General features: G+C 73.3%; 2 protein-coding genes across 2 annotated transcripts; both read right to left on the bottom strand.

The window, feature by feature from the left end:
* Window positions 1–2,339: 2,339 nt before the first annotated feature.
* On the bottom strand, window positions 2,340–5,854 carry Asmt (acetylserotonin O-methyltransferase). The gene is made up of 8 exons (XM_021189724.1): window positions 5,710–5,854; window positions 5,144–5,324; window positions 4,878–5,010; window positions 4,507–4,575; window positions 4,022–4,140; window positions 3,454–3,609; window positions 3,150–3,272; window positions 2,340–2,681 (listed from the first exon to the last, which is right to left on the bottom strand). The coding sequence occupies exons 1-8, from the start codon at window positions 5,809–5,811 to the stop codon at window positions 2,389–2,391; spliced, it is 1,176 nt and encodes a 391-aa protein (XP_021045383.1). The 5' UTR covers window positions 5,812–5,854; the 3' UTR covers window positions 2,340–2,388.
* A 585-nt stretch (window positions 5,855–6,439) lies between these two features.
* Akap17a (A-kinase anchoring protein 17A) lies at window positions 6,440–11,185 on the bottom strand. Its single transcript, XM_029534764.1, has 5 exons — window positions 11,153–11,185; window positions 9,636–10,751; window positions 8,989–9,137; window positions 8,125–8,365; window positions 6,440–7,177 (listed from the first exon to the last, which is right to left on the bottom strand). Exons 2-5 carry the CDS (start codon window positions 10,614–10,616, stop codon window positions 6,440–6,442), a joined length of 2,109 nt encoding a protein of 702 aa, XP_029390624.1. The 5' UTR covers window positions 10,617–10,751; window positions 11,153–11,185.
* Between the last annotated feature and the right edge of the window lie 563 nt (window positions 11,186–11,748).

Here is an 11,748-nt window from a genome sequence, read left to right as displayed (position 1 = left end):
CCCCGGCCCGGGACCCGCGGAGCCTCGGGGTCGGCGCGCGCGCGGTGGGCGTGGCCGGGGCGCGTCGGGGGGCGGGGCGGCGGCGTCCGTGACCCCGCGCCGACCCCGCGCCGACCCCGCGCCGACCCCGCGATGCAGGCGCTGGTGTCGCCCGTGACGAAGGCGCTGCTCGTGGCGCTCTTCATCCTCGCCATCCTCCTCATCCTCTACGTCATCCTGTGGTACATCTGCCGCGACGCCGACTGCGACCGCGGGCTCTGACGTCACACGCGCGACGCCGCCGGGGCCGGGGTGAGCGCGGAGGCCGGGGGATGCCCGCGAGTGCGGAGGCAGGGGGATGCCTGTGAGTGCGGAGGCAGGGGGATGCCTGTGGTACATCTGCCGCGACGCCGACTGCGACCGCGGGCTCTGACGTCACACGGCGCGCGACGCCGCCGGGGCCGGGGGTGAGCGCGGAGGCCGGGGGATGCCCGCGAGTGCGGAGGCAGGGGGATGCCCGCGAGTGCGGAGGCAGGGGGATGCCTGTGAGTGAGTGAGTGCGGAGGCCGGGGGATGCCTGTGAGTGAGTGAGTGAGTTCGGAGGCAGGGGGATGACAGCGACTGCAGAGGCAGGGGGATGCCCGTGAGTGCGGAGGCAGGGGGATGCCTGTGGTACATCTGCCCACGCCGACTGCGACCGCGGGCTCTGACGTCACACCGCGCGACGCCGCCGGGGCCGGGGGTGAGCGCGGAGGCAGGGGGATGCCTGTGAGTGCGGAGGCACGGGGGATGCCTGTGAGTGCGGAGGCCGGGGGATGCCTGTGAGTGCGGAGGCAGGGGGATGCCTGTGAGCGCGGAGGCCGGGGGATGCCTGTGAGTGAGTGAGTGCGGAGGCAGGGGGATGCCCGCGAGTGCGGAGGCTGGGGGATGCCCGTGAGTGTGGAGGCAGGGGGATGCCTGTGAGCGCGGAGGCAGGGGGATGCCTGTGAGTGCGGAGGCAGGGGGATGCCTGTGAGTGAGTGAGTGCGGAGGCCGGGGGATGCCTGTGAGTGCGGAGGCCGGGGGACACCCGCGAGTGACCTTCACCTCTCTGTGTCTGTCCCGAGGCAGGGGGATGACCGCGAGTGCGCGCGGGAGCGGCGAAAGCCCGGACGACCACGGCAGGGGGATGACGGCCAGTGTGTGCGCGCGAGAGAGGGGCCGGCGCGGAGGCCGGGGGATGACCGCGACCTCGCCCCGACCCAGACCCCGCCCCCGCCGGATGACGTCAGGCCGGCCCCGCCCCCCGCGCGGTGACATCATCGCCCGCCATCTTCCCGAGCCATGGGCGGGACCGGGGGTCCCGTGACGTCACTGCCGCGGCCCCGCCCACCCCGCGCCCTCCCCGCAGGCCCCGCCCCCCGACCCGGAAATAAAGGAAGTTATTTTTGACACCGAGGCTCCGCCCCCCGTGCGTGCGCCGTGGTCGCCGTGGGCGGGGCCTGGGCGCCGTGAGTGACAGCATCCCCGCCCCTCTGGAACACTAATGAGCGTCACGGACGGGAAGTCCCGCCCCTCACTTCCGGCCCACGCCCCTCAGGGTCATCCCCCTGCCTCGGGGCCCCGGGGACCTGAGGATGACGTCACCGGCCTGGGGTGGGCGGGGCCTGGCGCTGGGATCCCGGATATGAGGCCCCGCCCCCGGCCATCGGAAGTGGATGACGTCACAAGACCCCGCCCCCGCGCCGTCCGTCACTGCTGAGGTGGGCGGTGCTTCCTGTCCGTCAAGCGCTGACCCCGCCCCCTGACCCCAAGCTGACCCCGCCCCAGGAGCCGCGATGCAGACTCCGCCCTGTGAACTGGGCGTCGACTTCCTGCTGTCGCCCCGCCCCCTGCCCGGGATGCGTCACGGAGGGGAGGGGCCTCATCGTTCATTTGCATAACCGGCTGCAGTGACGTCATCCCCGCCCCCACTTCCTGTTCCCCGGGTCCCGCCCACCCGCGGCGCCCAGGAAGGGGGCGGGGACGCGCGGGGTCACGGGGTCAAGGTTTTATTCTCAGGGCCACGCCCAGGCCGCCGGGGCCACACCCGCGGAAATCAGCGCGGATTTGCATACGTCATGGGGGCGGGGCCGGGTGACGTCACACAGTGACACGCCCACGGGAGGAGGGACAGGAAGTGACCCAAAGCAGACAGGAAGTGACCCCAGGAAGACAGGAAGTGACCCCAGGAAGACAGGAAGTGACCCTATAGGACAGGAAGTGACCCCAGGAAGACAGGAAGTGACCCAAGGCAGACCGGAAGAGTCCCTACATTGACAGGAAGTGACCCCAGGAAGACAGGAAGTGACCCAAGGCAGACCGGAAGAGTCCCTAATTTGACAGGAAGTGACCCTAGGGGACAAAAATACACGCCCTGGACTTCCTGCCTCACTCCTGGTCGCCGACGTCACTTCCTGCGCCCCTCCCCACAGGCGACTCCGCCCCCCGCCCGGCCCCCGCAGCCTCGCCCCCCCGGGCGGCCATCATGGCGTGGTAGGGGCCCCGCGGGCGCCGCAGCCGCAGGCGGGAGAAGCCGGCGCGGGCGGCCAGGCCCCGGTACTCGGCCTCCGTGCGCTCGCGGCCCCGGGCCTGCAGCAGCATCGTCAGCGACAGCAGCAGCGTCCGCGTGGGCCCCGCCCCGCCCGGGGACAGCACGCTCTCCACCAGCAGCACCGCGCCGCCTGCGGGGGGGGGGGCGGGGCCGGCCTCGGTGACCCCGCGTGACCCCCGTGACCCCGCAGTGACCCCTGTGACCTCCGTGACCTCTGTGACCTTGCCTGACCCTCGGTGAACTCTGTGACCCTGACTTGACCCCGGTGACCTTCCCTGACCCCACTGGCCTCGGTGACCCCTCGTGACCCCGCGTGACCCCCACGCCACCCCCAAGACCCCGCCGTGACCCTGTGACCTCTGTGACCTTGCCTGACCCTCGGTGAACTCGGTGACCCCGACTTGACCCCGGTGACCCCAGTGACCTTCCTGACCCCAGGTGACTTCGCCTGTGACCCCACCGTCCTCGTGAACCCCGGGTGACCCCCAGATGAACCCGATGGCCGCCGTGACTCCCGTGACCTGACCCCTGACCCCGGTGACCCCATGTGACCCCGGGGTGACCCCTGCGGCCCCGCCCCGGCCCCGCCCCCGCGCACCTGGCCGCAGGGCGCCCCGCACCCGCCCCAGCAGGGCCACGCAGGCGGCGTCCGCCCAGTCGTGCAGGACCCGGGCCAGGATGTAGAGGTCGGCGGGCGGCAGCGGCGAGCGGAAGAAGTCGCCTGGGCGGGGCCGGGGCGGGGCGGGGGGCGTGAACCTCCCGGGGTCGGAGGGCGGGGCGGGGAGGGGCTGAGGTGGGGAGGACTCGGAGGCAGGAGGATGACCGCGAGTGAGTGAGCGCGGAGGCAGGGGGATGACCGCGAGTGACCCCGCCCGCCGGGCCCCGCCTCCCGCGCCGCCCACCTGACAGGAAGCGCACGCGGGGCCCCACCCCCTCCTCGTCCGCGGGGGGCGGGAAGTGGGCGCGGGCGGCGGCCGCGACCTCGGGCGTCTCGAACACGGTGACCTCGCTGCCCGGGTAGAGGCGGGCGGCCTGGCGGGCCAGCGCCCCGGACCCGCCTGCGGGGGGCGGGGCCGAGTGACGTCACTTCCTGCCCCTCCCCGGGTGACCTCGCCCGCTCATCCTGGGTTCCCCGGGTCCCTGGTGGCCACGCCCCGTGACCTCACTTCCTGTCCCTAACCAAGTGACCTCACTTCCTGGTCCTCGGACCCTGAGTCAACAACAGCCACACCCCTTTGACATCACTTCCTGTCCTACTCGGATGACCTCACTTCCTTTTTCTTGGATTTCAAGTCTCTGAGGGCCACGCCCCCGTGACCTCACTTCCTGCTTTGAGCCCCGCCCACCCGAGGGCCTGGCTTCCCGCCCTGGGTCCCGGAGGGACTTTTGACCCCGGCGATGACCTCACTTCCTGTCTCCGTGACCCCCGACCTCGGGGCGTGGCGTGGCGGGGCTGGGGGCGGGGCTCACCGCCGAGGTCGCAGATGACGCGGAAGGGCGAGAGGTCGAAGGCCGCGAGGACCCGCCCCCCGCACAGGCTCCAGGTCTCCTGCAGGCCCCGCATGAACAGCAGGCGCTCGGCCTCCGACCTGTCAGTCACGGGGGGCGGGGCCGCGTCACTTCCCGTCCGTCACGGTCACTCCCGGTGTGGGTGACGTCACTTCCTGTCCCCCCCACAGTGACTTCCTGTCCCCTGCGGTCACTTCCTGTCCTGGCGCTGTCACTTCCTGTGTCTGTGTCGTCACTTCCTGTCTCCCGGGCGGGGCCGGCCTCACCTCTCGGGCCCAGGAGGCAGGGCCGCGTCACTTCCTGTTCCCTGCAGTCACTTCCTGTCCTGGCGAAGTCACTTCCTGTCCCCCACACGGTCACTTCCTGGGTTGCTGACATCACTTCCTGCCCCCCCGTGACTCCCCCTGGCGCTGACGTCACTTCCTGTCCGCGGGCCACGCCCTCACCTGTAGATGGCGGTGAAGGGGTCGTCGGTGTCCACGCCCACGGCCCGGCCGTACTGGCTCCGCCCTTCCCTGCGGGAGGGGCAGGGGGCGGGGCTGAGTCACGGGGACCACGCCCACGGGAAGTCCCCAGGGTCACAGGGAGGGGCCTGGCACGGCGGTGGGCGGGGCTTCGGTGATGTCACCACGGGGCAGAGGCAAGGGACCCCGCCCTCCGTGACCTGCTGACCCCACCACAAACTCCGCCCACGGCAGGGCACGGAGGGCGGGGCCGGTGGGAGGGGCTTCGGTGACGTCACCGATGGGCGTGGCCACGAGACCCCGCCCTAGTCAGCCCCCATGACTTCCTCGGGTGACCTCCTGGCCCCGCCCACCGCACGCCGTCTGCCAGCCGCGCCCAGCAGAGGTAGGTGGTGCCCGCGAGGTAGAGCAGGAGGCTGCGCTGCGACAGGGGGCTGCCCGACACCAGGAAGGCGGACGCCAGGGCGGAGTTGGTGTAGGCGGGGCCTGCGGGGGCGGGGCCCGGACGGGAAGTGACGTCGTCGCCCCGGGCACGGGAAGTCGGGGCGGGGCTCGCTGTCCTCTGCGGCTCCGCCCCCGGGCCCCGCCCCGTCCGCCCCCGCCCCAGGCCCCGCCTCACCGCGCCCGGGCCCCGCCCCCCGCCGCCGCCGCCGCCGCAGCAGCCCCAGCCCCGCGCAGGCGTCGAGCAGCAGCCGCGTCCCCCGGGGGCTCAGGCCCGACGACCTCGCCAGCGCCGCGGCGTCCACGGGGCCCAGGGCCGCGGCGTCGAACACGCCCAGCGCGCAGCCCGCGAACAGCACCTGGGGCAGGGCGGGGCGGGGTCGCGGGGGTCACTCGCGGTCATCCTCCTGCCTCAGACCCCCACTCAGAGTCATCCCCCTGCCTCAGACCGGGACTCAGAGTCATCCCTCTGCCTCAGACCAACACTCAGAGTCATCCCCCTGCGTCGGACCTGCACTCAGAGTCATCCCCCTGCCTCAGACACGGACTCAGAGTCATCCCCCTGCCTCAGACCAACACTCAGAGTCATCCCCCTGCGTCGGACCTGCACTCAGAGTCATCCCCCTGCCTTAGACCCGGACTCAGAGTCATCCCCCTGCCTCTGACTGCACTCACGGTCATCCCCCAGCCTCCCACCCAGGGTCCCGCCCCCGCCCCAGGCGCCCGTGCCCCGCCCGCCCGCACCTGCGAGGCCATGAAGCCGTGCGCGAGGTCCATGAGGGCCCGGAAGCCGCGCTCCTCGCGGGCGGAGACCCCGGGCCCCGCGGCCGGGCGGCCCCTGGGCATCGCGGGAGGCGAGGTCGGCCGCGCCCTGAGCCCCGGGCGGATCCGGATCAGACCGGGTGGGGCGGGGCGGGGCAGCTGATCCGGATCAGGGCGGCTGAGCCTGGGCTGCAGGCCCCGCCCCCGCCCGGTGAGGTCACTTCCTGTGCCAGAGCCCGAGGGACCCGCCCCTGGTGACCTCACTTCCTGGCCCTGGTGGGCTGAGGCCACGCCCCTGATGACGTCACTTCCTGTCCCCAGGGCCGAATCCCAAAGGCCCCGCTGATGATGTCACTTCCTGTTCTGCTGTGGGCGTCATTCCCGCCCCGATGACGTCACTTCCCGTCCCCGCCCCGGACTCCCACGATGCTCCGCCCCCTCGGTGATGAAATCCCCGCCCCCACTTCCTGTCCCCCAGGTCCCGCCCACCCACGGCGCCCAGGAAGGAGCAGAGGACGCGCGGGGTCACGGGGGTCAAACTTTATTTCTCAGGGCCACGCCCATCCGGGAAGCCACGCCCCAGCCCCGCCCCCCAAGAACTCAAAAAAAATAAACAGCGAGAAAACAAAGATGGCCGCCCGGGTCCGCGGCGTCGTCGCCCGTCAGCGCGGTGGGCGGGACTTCCGGTCTCCGCTGGGCGGGGGGCGGGGCCTCAGCGGCTCCAGGCGGGGCGGGGCCGGGGCGAGCGCGAGCGTTCCCGCTCCTCACGGTGGCGCCGCCCCCGCTTCCGGTCCCGCCCCCCGTGCTCCCGGTCCTCGCGGGCGCCGCGGGGCAGGGGTGGGCGGGGCTCCTTCCCGCCGACATCACAGGCGGCTGGGGGCGGGGCCTGGGGCGGGGCGGGGTCCGAGCCGCGCCCCTTTCCTGCTGCTCCGACCCCGCCCACTTCCTCTGCGGCGCCACTTCCGGTTCCCGCGGCGTCACTTCCTGTCGTCCCCGCGTCGACTCCGGCCGCCGTGACGTCACTTCCTGTCTCCGGGGCGCCACACCCTGCCCGGGCGACGTCGCTTCCCGCCGCTCCCGGGTCACTTCCGGTCGCCGCCGCGACGTCGCCCCCGGCCCCGCCCCCGTCGCCCGGGAGGCCCCGCCCCGCCCCGGCCGCCCCCAGCCGTCCTCGGGCCACGCCCCTGAGCGCGTCGAGCACGGGGCGGAGCAGGGCGTCGGCGCGGGCGTCGGGGGCGGGGCCGGGGGCGTGGCCGGGGCCGGGGGCGGGGCCGGGGGCGGGGTCCCCGGGGCGGCGGGCGAGCAGCAGGGCCACGAGGCGGCGGCGCAGCTCGCGTTCTCGGCGCTGCAGCCCCAGCGCCCGCCGCTTCTCCTCCTCCACGCGGCGCAGCTCCGCCTCCTGCTGACGTCGTCGCTCCTCGGCCCGGGCGGCCTCGCGGAGTCGGGCGGCCTGCGGGGGGCGGGGCGGGGCGGGGCGGGGCGGGGTCAGGCGGCGGGGACACGCCCACCGCGCCCGGCCACGCCCACCTGTCATTCACTGGGCGCTGTCTGTCGTTCACCGGCCCCGCCCACCGCGCCCAGCCACGCCCACCTGTCACTCAGCCCCGCCCCCAGGGCGCCCACCGTGACAGTGGACCTGACCTGTCCGTCACCCGGGCCCCGCCCTCCGTGCCGGGCCACACCCCTGGGATCCCGGGCCACGCCCACAGCCGTCTGTCAGCCGTCAGCCCCGCCCTCTTGTCACTCAGCCACCCCAGCTCCGCCCCCAAGCCCTGACCTGTCACCTGAACCCCGCCCACTTCTGCCAGCCACGCCCTGGTAGCGTCGGCCTGGGGACGGGGTCATTTGCATGCATTTGCATATGCGAGCGGGCTCATGAATATTCCAGGACCAGCGCCAGGGCACGGCCAGCTCATTTGCATCGTCACTAAATATGCATGAGGGCGATTAGACTATGCAGACGAGGCCACGCCCACACAGCAGGAGCGGCGCCCAGAGGCCCCATTTGCATATTCATGAGTGCAAATGAGCAATGATCCACAGAGCTCGTCGGCTTCCTCTTGAATATGCATGAGGCCGCTTTGAATATGCAAATGAGGCAGGAACCACAGAGCGGCAGCCACCGGGGGGAGCCCTTGGCTTGCATATTCATGAGCAGATTTGCATATGCAAATGAGCACGGGCGGCTCAGAACTCATCGACTTTGTCTTGAATATGCATGAGGCCGCTTTGCATATGCAAATGAGGCAGGACTCACCGAGCAGCGGCCACCAGGGCCAGCCCTCGATCTGCATATTCATGAGCCCGGGGAGACGCCCCGCCCGCCCGCATCCTCCTGAATATTCATGAGGCCACGCCCGCCCCCCACCCCGGGCTCATCTGCATCTCCCCGCCCACCTCGGCGCGGCCCAGCAGCTCGGCCACCAGGCGCAGCGACTGCCGCCGGCGCAGGGCGAGCAGGAGACGCCGCTCCTCGGCCCGGGCCCGGCCCCGCCTCCGCCGCCGCTCCTCCGCCCGCAGCTTCTCCACGCGGCGCCAGCTCCGCCTCTGCTCCCGCGCCCGGGCCCGCTGCTCCCGACGCCGCCGCTTCTCCTCGCGCCGCCGCGCCCGCTCCTGCGCCTCGGCCTCGCGCTGCTGCCTGCGGGTGGGGCGGGGCGGGGCGGGGCCGTCACGGGACACGCCCACCCCGGGGCCACTTCCGGTCAACGCCGGGGGGCCCAGGGAGGGACGGGAAGTGACGTCGCCACCCGGACGTGCCCCGCCCTGGGCAGGAAGTGAGGTCTTCGGGGACAGGAAGTGATGTCATCCCATGGACAAGCCCCACCCAAGCCGGGAAGAGATAAAGGTCAGACAGGAAGTGACATCACCAGGGGCACCCAACCCCAGGGAGGAAGTGACTTCATGCGGGTCAAGACAGGAAGTGATGTCACCACACGCACACACCCCTCTCGGAACAGGAAATGATGATGTCAGACAGGAAGTGGTGTTGCCAAAGGCAGGAAGTGACATCACTACCCGGACCCAGACCAACAGAAGCAGGAAGTGAGGTGGCCGGGGACAGGAAGTGATGTCACTACACCCCACCCAGAGCCGTTAGTGATGTCAGACAGGAAGCGGCAGCACCAGAGGCAGGAAGGGAGGCCCCCCCAGGGACAGGAAGTGATGTCACACGCCCCGCCCGAGGCAGGAAGTGACTCCGCCCGGGGCGGGCAGCGACAGTCGGGGCACGGGAAGTGACGTCACGGGAGGCCCCGCCCTCACCGCTCCTCCGCCCGGCGCCGCTCCTCGGCCTCGCGCTCCCTGCGCTTCTGCTCCTCGCGCTGCAGCTCGAGCTCCCGCAGCTTCTGCCGCTCCTGCGCCCGGCGCCGGATCGAGGCCTCGCTCAGGTGCTTGGTGACGTCGAAGGTGACCTGGGGGCGGGGCCGCGGGCGGGGTCACGGGGCGTGGTCACGGGGCGGGGCTGGGAGGTCGAGGATGACGTCATCGGGTCGGGGGAGGGGTCGGGGGCGGGGTGAGGGACGCGGTGGGCGGGGACCGAGAGCTGAGGGGCGGAGTCTCAGCTCCACGGGAGGCGGAGCCGACCCGGGACGACCTCACAGGTTCAGGGTAGAGTTTGGGGTCTCGGGGGCGGGGCTCAGACGCCGTGATGTCATCCTCGGGCTCCCCGACCACGCCCTCTAGACCCCGCCCACCTCCTGAGACGTCCCGGCCCCGCCCAGCCACTTCCTGCTCCTCCTCTACAGCCAAAGCCCCGCCCTCCGGACCCCGCCCACCACGATGACGTCATACCCATACCCACTTCCGGCTGACATCACTCCCCAGGCCCCACCCCGCCCGCCCATCTCCCGGATGACACCGCACCCTCGTCCCCACCACCGAGCCCCGCCCCGGCCCCGGGCCCCGCCCACCTTGAAGCCGCAGGCCACGGCCTTGCCGTCCTCGCCGCGAAGCATGAGTTTGGTCCCGCGCAGGGCGGCCATGGCGCGCGCGAAGCCCGCGTACTCGCGGTACTGCACGTAGGCCTCGAAGTGGAGGTGGCCGCCCAGGCCGAAGGTGTGGAAGCCCCGCCCCGCCGCCTCCCCGCGGTACGGGTCCAGCATGGGGATGTCCACGTGGCGGATCTCGCCGAACGCGCCGAACACCTCGCGCAGCACCGCCTCCGACGGGCGCTCGGACCCGGGGGCGGGGCCGGGGGCGGGGCCGGAAGTGGGGCCGGAAGTGGAGCCGGAAGCGTCCTTGGCGGCGCCGGGGTCGGACCCGGGAGTGGCCGTGGAACCGGAAGTGGACCCGGACCCGGAAGTAGAACCGGAAGCAGACCCGGAACCGGACCCGGCGGCGTCACAGGACCCGGAAGTGGAACCGGAAGCGGACGCGGGCGCGGCCGGGGCGGGGTCGCGCTCGGCGAACCAGCGGCAGGGCAGGCCGCGGAGGTGCAGGGTGTCGGGGCGCTCGCCGGGCGTGGCCTCGTCCATGTCGGGGGCGTCGCGGAAGAAGGCGTCCCAGTCGCGGCGGGAGGGGGCGTCGGGGCGGAGCTCGGCGGCGCGGACGCGCAGGGCGTCGGGGAAGCCGGGCAGGCGGAGGGCGCGGCCGTCCAGGGCGGCGAGGGCGGCGCGCGCCAGGCCCCGGTTCTCGACCTCGCCCTCGAAGCGCACGAAGTCCAGGCCGCTGCGCGCGATGCGCAGGGCGGAGAAGGGGGCGGCGCCCGCGCCCGCCAGCGCCTTCAGCCGCTCCATCACCTCCCAGTTCGACACCGCGCGCCCCGGCGGCCGCCGCCCCGGCAGCTGCACCGCCACCGCCAGCTTGGCGATCGGCTTCAGGTACAGGCCCCGCGCCGGGCACAGCGCCACCGCCTCCGACGCGTCGTGCACGATGGTGGCCGCCGCCGACATGGCCGCCGCGCCCGCGGGTGGGGTCGCTTCCGGTCGCGGAGGGCGTCGCCTGACGTCACATGAGGTCGCTTCCTGTCCCGAGAGCTCGTTTCCGGTCCCTGCGGGGTCACTTCCGGTCGCCTGTGAGGTCACTTCCTGTTAAGTCAAGTCACGTGCTGTCAAATGAGGTCACTTCCTGCCCCGAGGGGCCACTTCCTGTGAGGTCACTTCCTGTCACATAACGTCAACGCTCTAGCCCCGCCCCGCACGTCTCTGACCCCGCCCCAGCCGCTCTAGCCCCGCCCTACGCTGCTCTGACCCCGCCCCGCTCCCTACCCCGCACCCACAGCTGTTGTAACCCCGCCCCGAAGCCGCTAACCCCGCCCCCGAGACCCTCAGGCCCCGCCCCGGACTCCCAGAGCCCCACGCGCGCCGCCGGCGCGGCCGTCCCCGCCCCCACAGCCTCGCCCTCGGCTCCCGCAGGCCCCGCCCCGCCCCCGCCGCCGCCGCGGACCGGGACGAACCGGACAGAACCGGCGGGGGCCGCCGCCACTCACCGCCGCCGCGCTCCGTCCTCGCCGCCGCCCGCGGGTCCGGGCTGACGCGGCTTCCGCTTCCGCCGCTCGACTCCGCCCCAGGCCGGGCGCGCGGGGACTTCCGCCCGCCGCTCCGCGTCACGTCCGGGCCGCGGGAGCCGCGTCTCGGGGCCTGGAGTCGGGGCCGCAACCGCGCAGGCGCAGAGGAGACCGCGGGGGCCGGGCGGGGCCTCGCGAGATCTCAGGCCGGAACCGCGGGCCGCGGCGGGCGGGACTTCCGGGTCCGCGTCCTTCCCGCCGCCTCCGCCGCCTCCGCCGCCGCCACGGGAACCGCGCGACCCCGCCCACGCTGACGTCACGGGCGCGCCGCCGCCATCGCCATCGCCGCGCGCGCGGGAATCTCGCGAGAGCCGCGGCGGCCGCGCGGCGTCTCCTCCCCGCCGCTCCCGGGACCGCGGCGCCGCCGGGTGACGTGGGAGCCGCGCGACTCGGAGCCGCGACCCCGCGCCGACCCCGCGCGCGTCCCCCCGGCCCCGCCCCGATGTCGCTGACGTCGCCCGCCCTGCGCCTGCGCGGCCGCCGCGTGATCCTGGCCAGCGCCTCCCCGCGGCGGGCGG

The sequence above is a fragment of the Mus pahari genome, unplaced genomic scaffold (assembly GCF_900095145.1).
Source record: "Mus pahari unplaced genomic scaffold, PAHARI_EIJ_v1.1 scaffold_8855_1, whole genome shotgun sequence".
NCBI classification, from domain to species: Eukaryota; Metazoa; Chordata; class Mammalia; order Rodentia; family Muridae; genus Mus; species Mus pahari.
The sequence above is the reverse complement of the archived record's forward strand: the minus strand, read 5'-3'. Positions and strand labels throughout refer to the sequence as shown.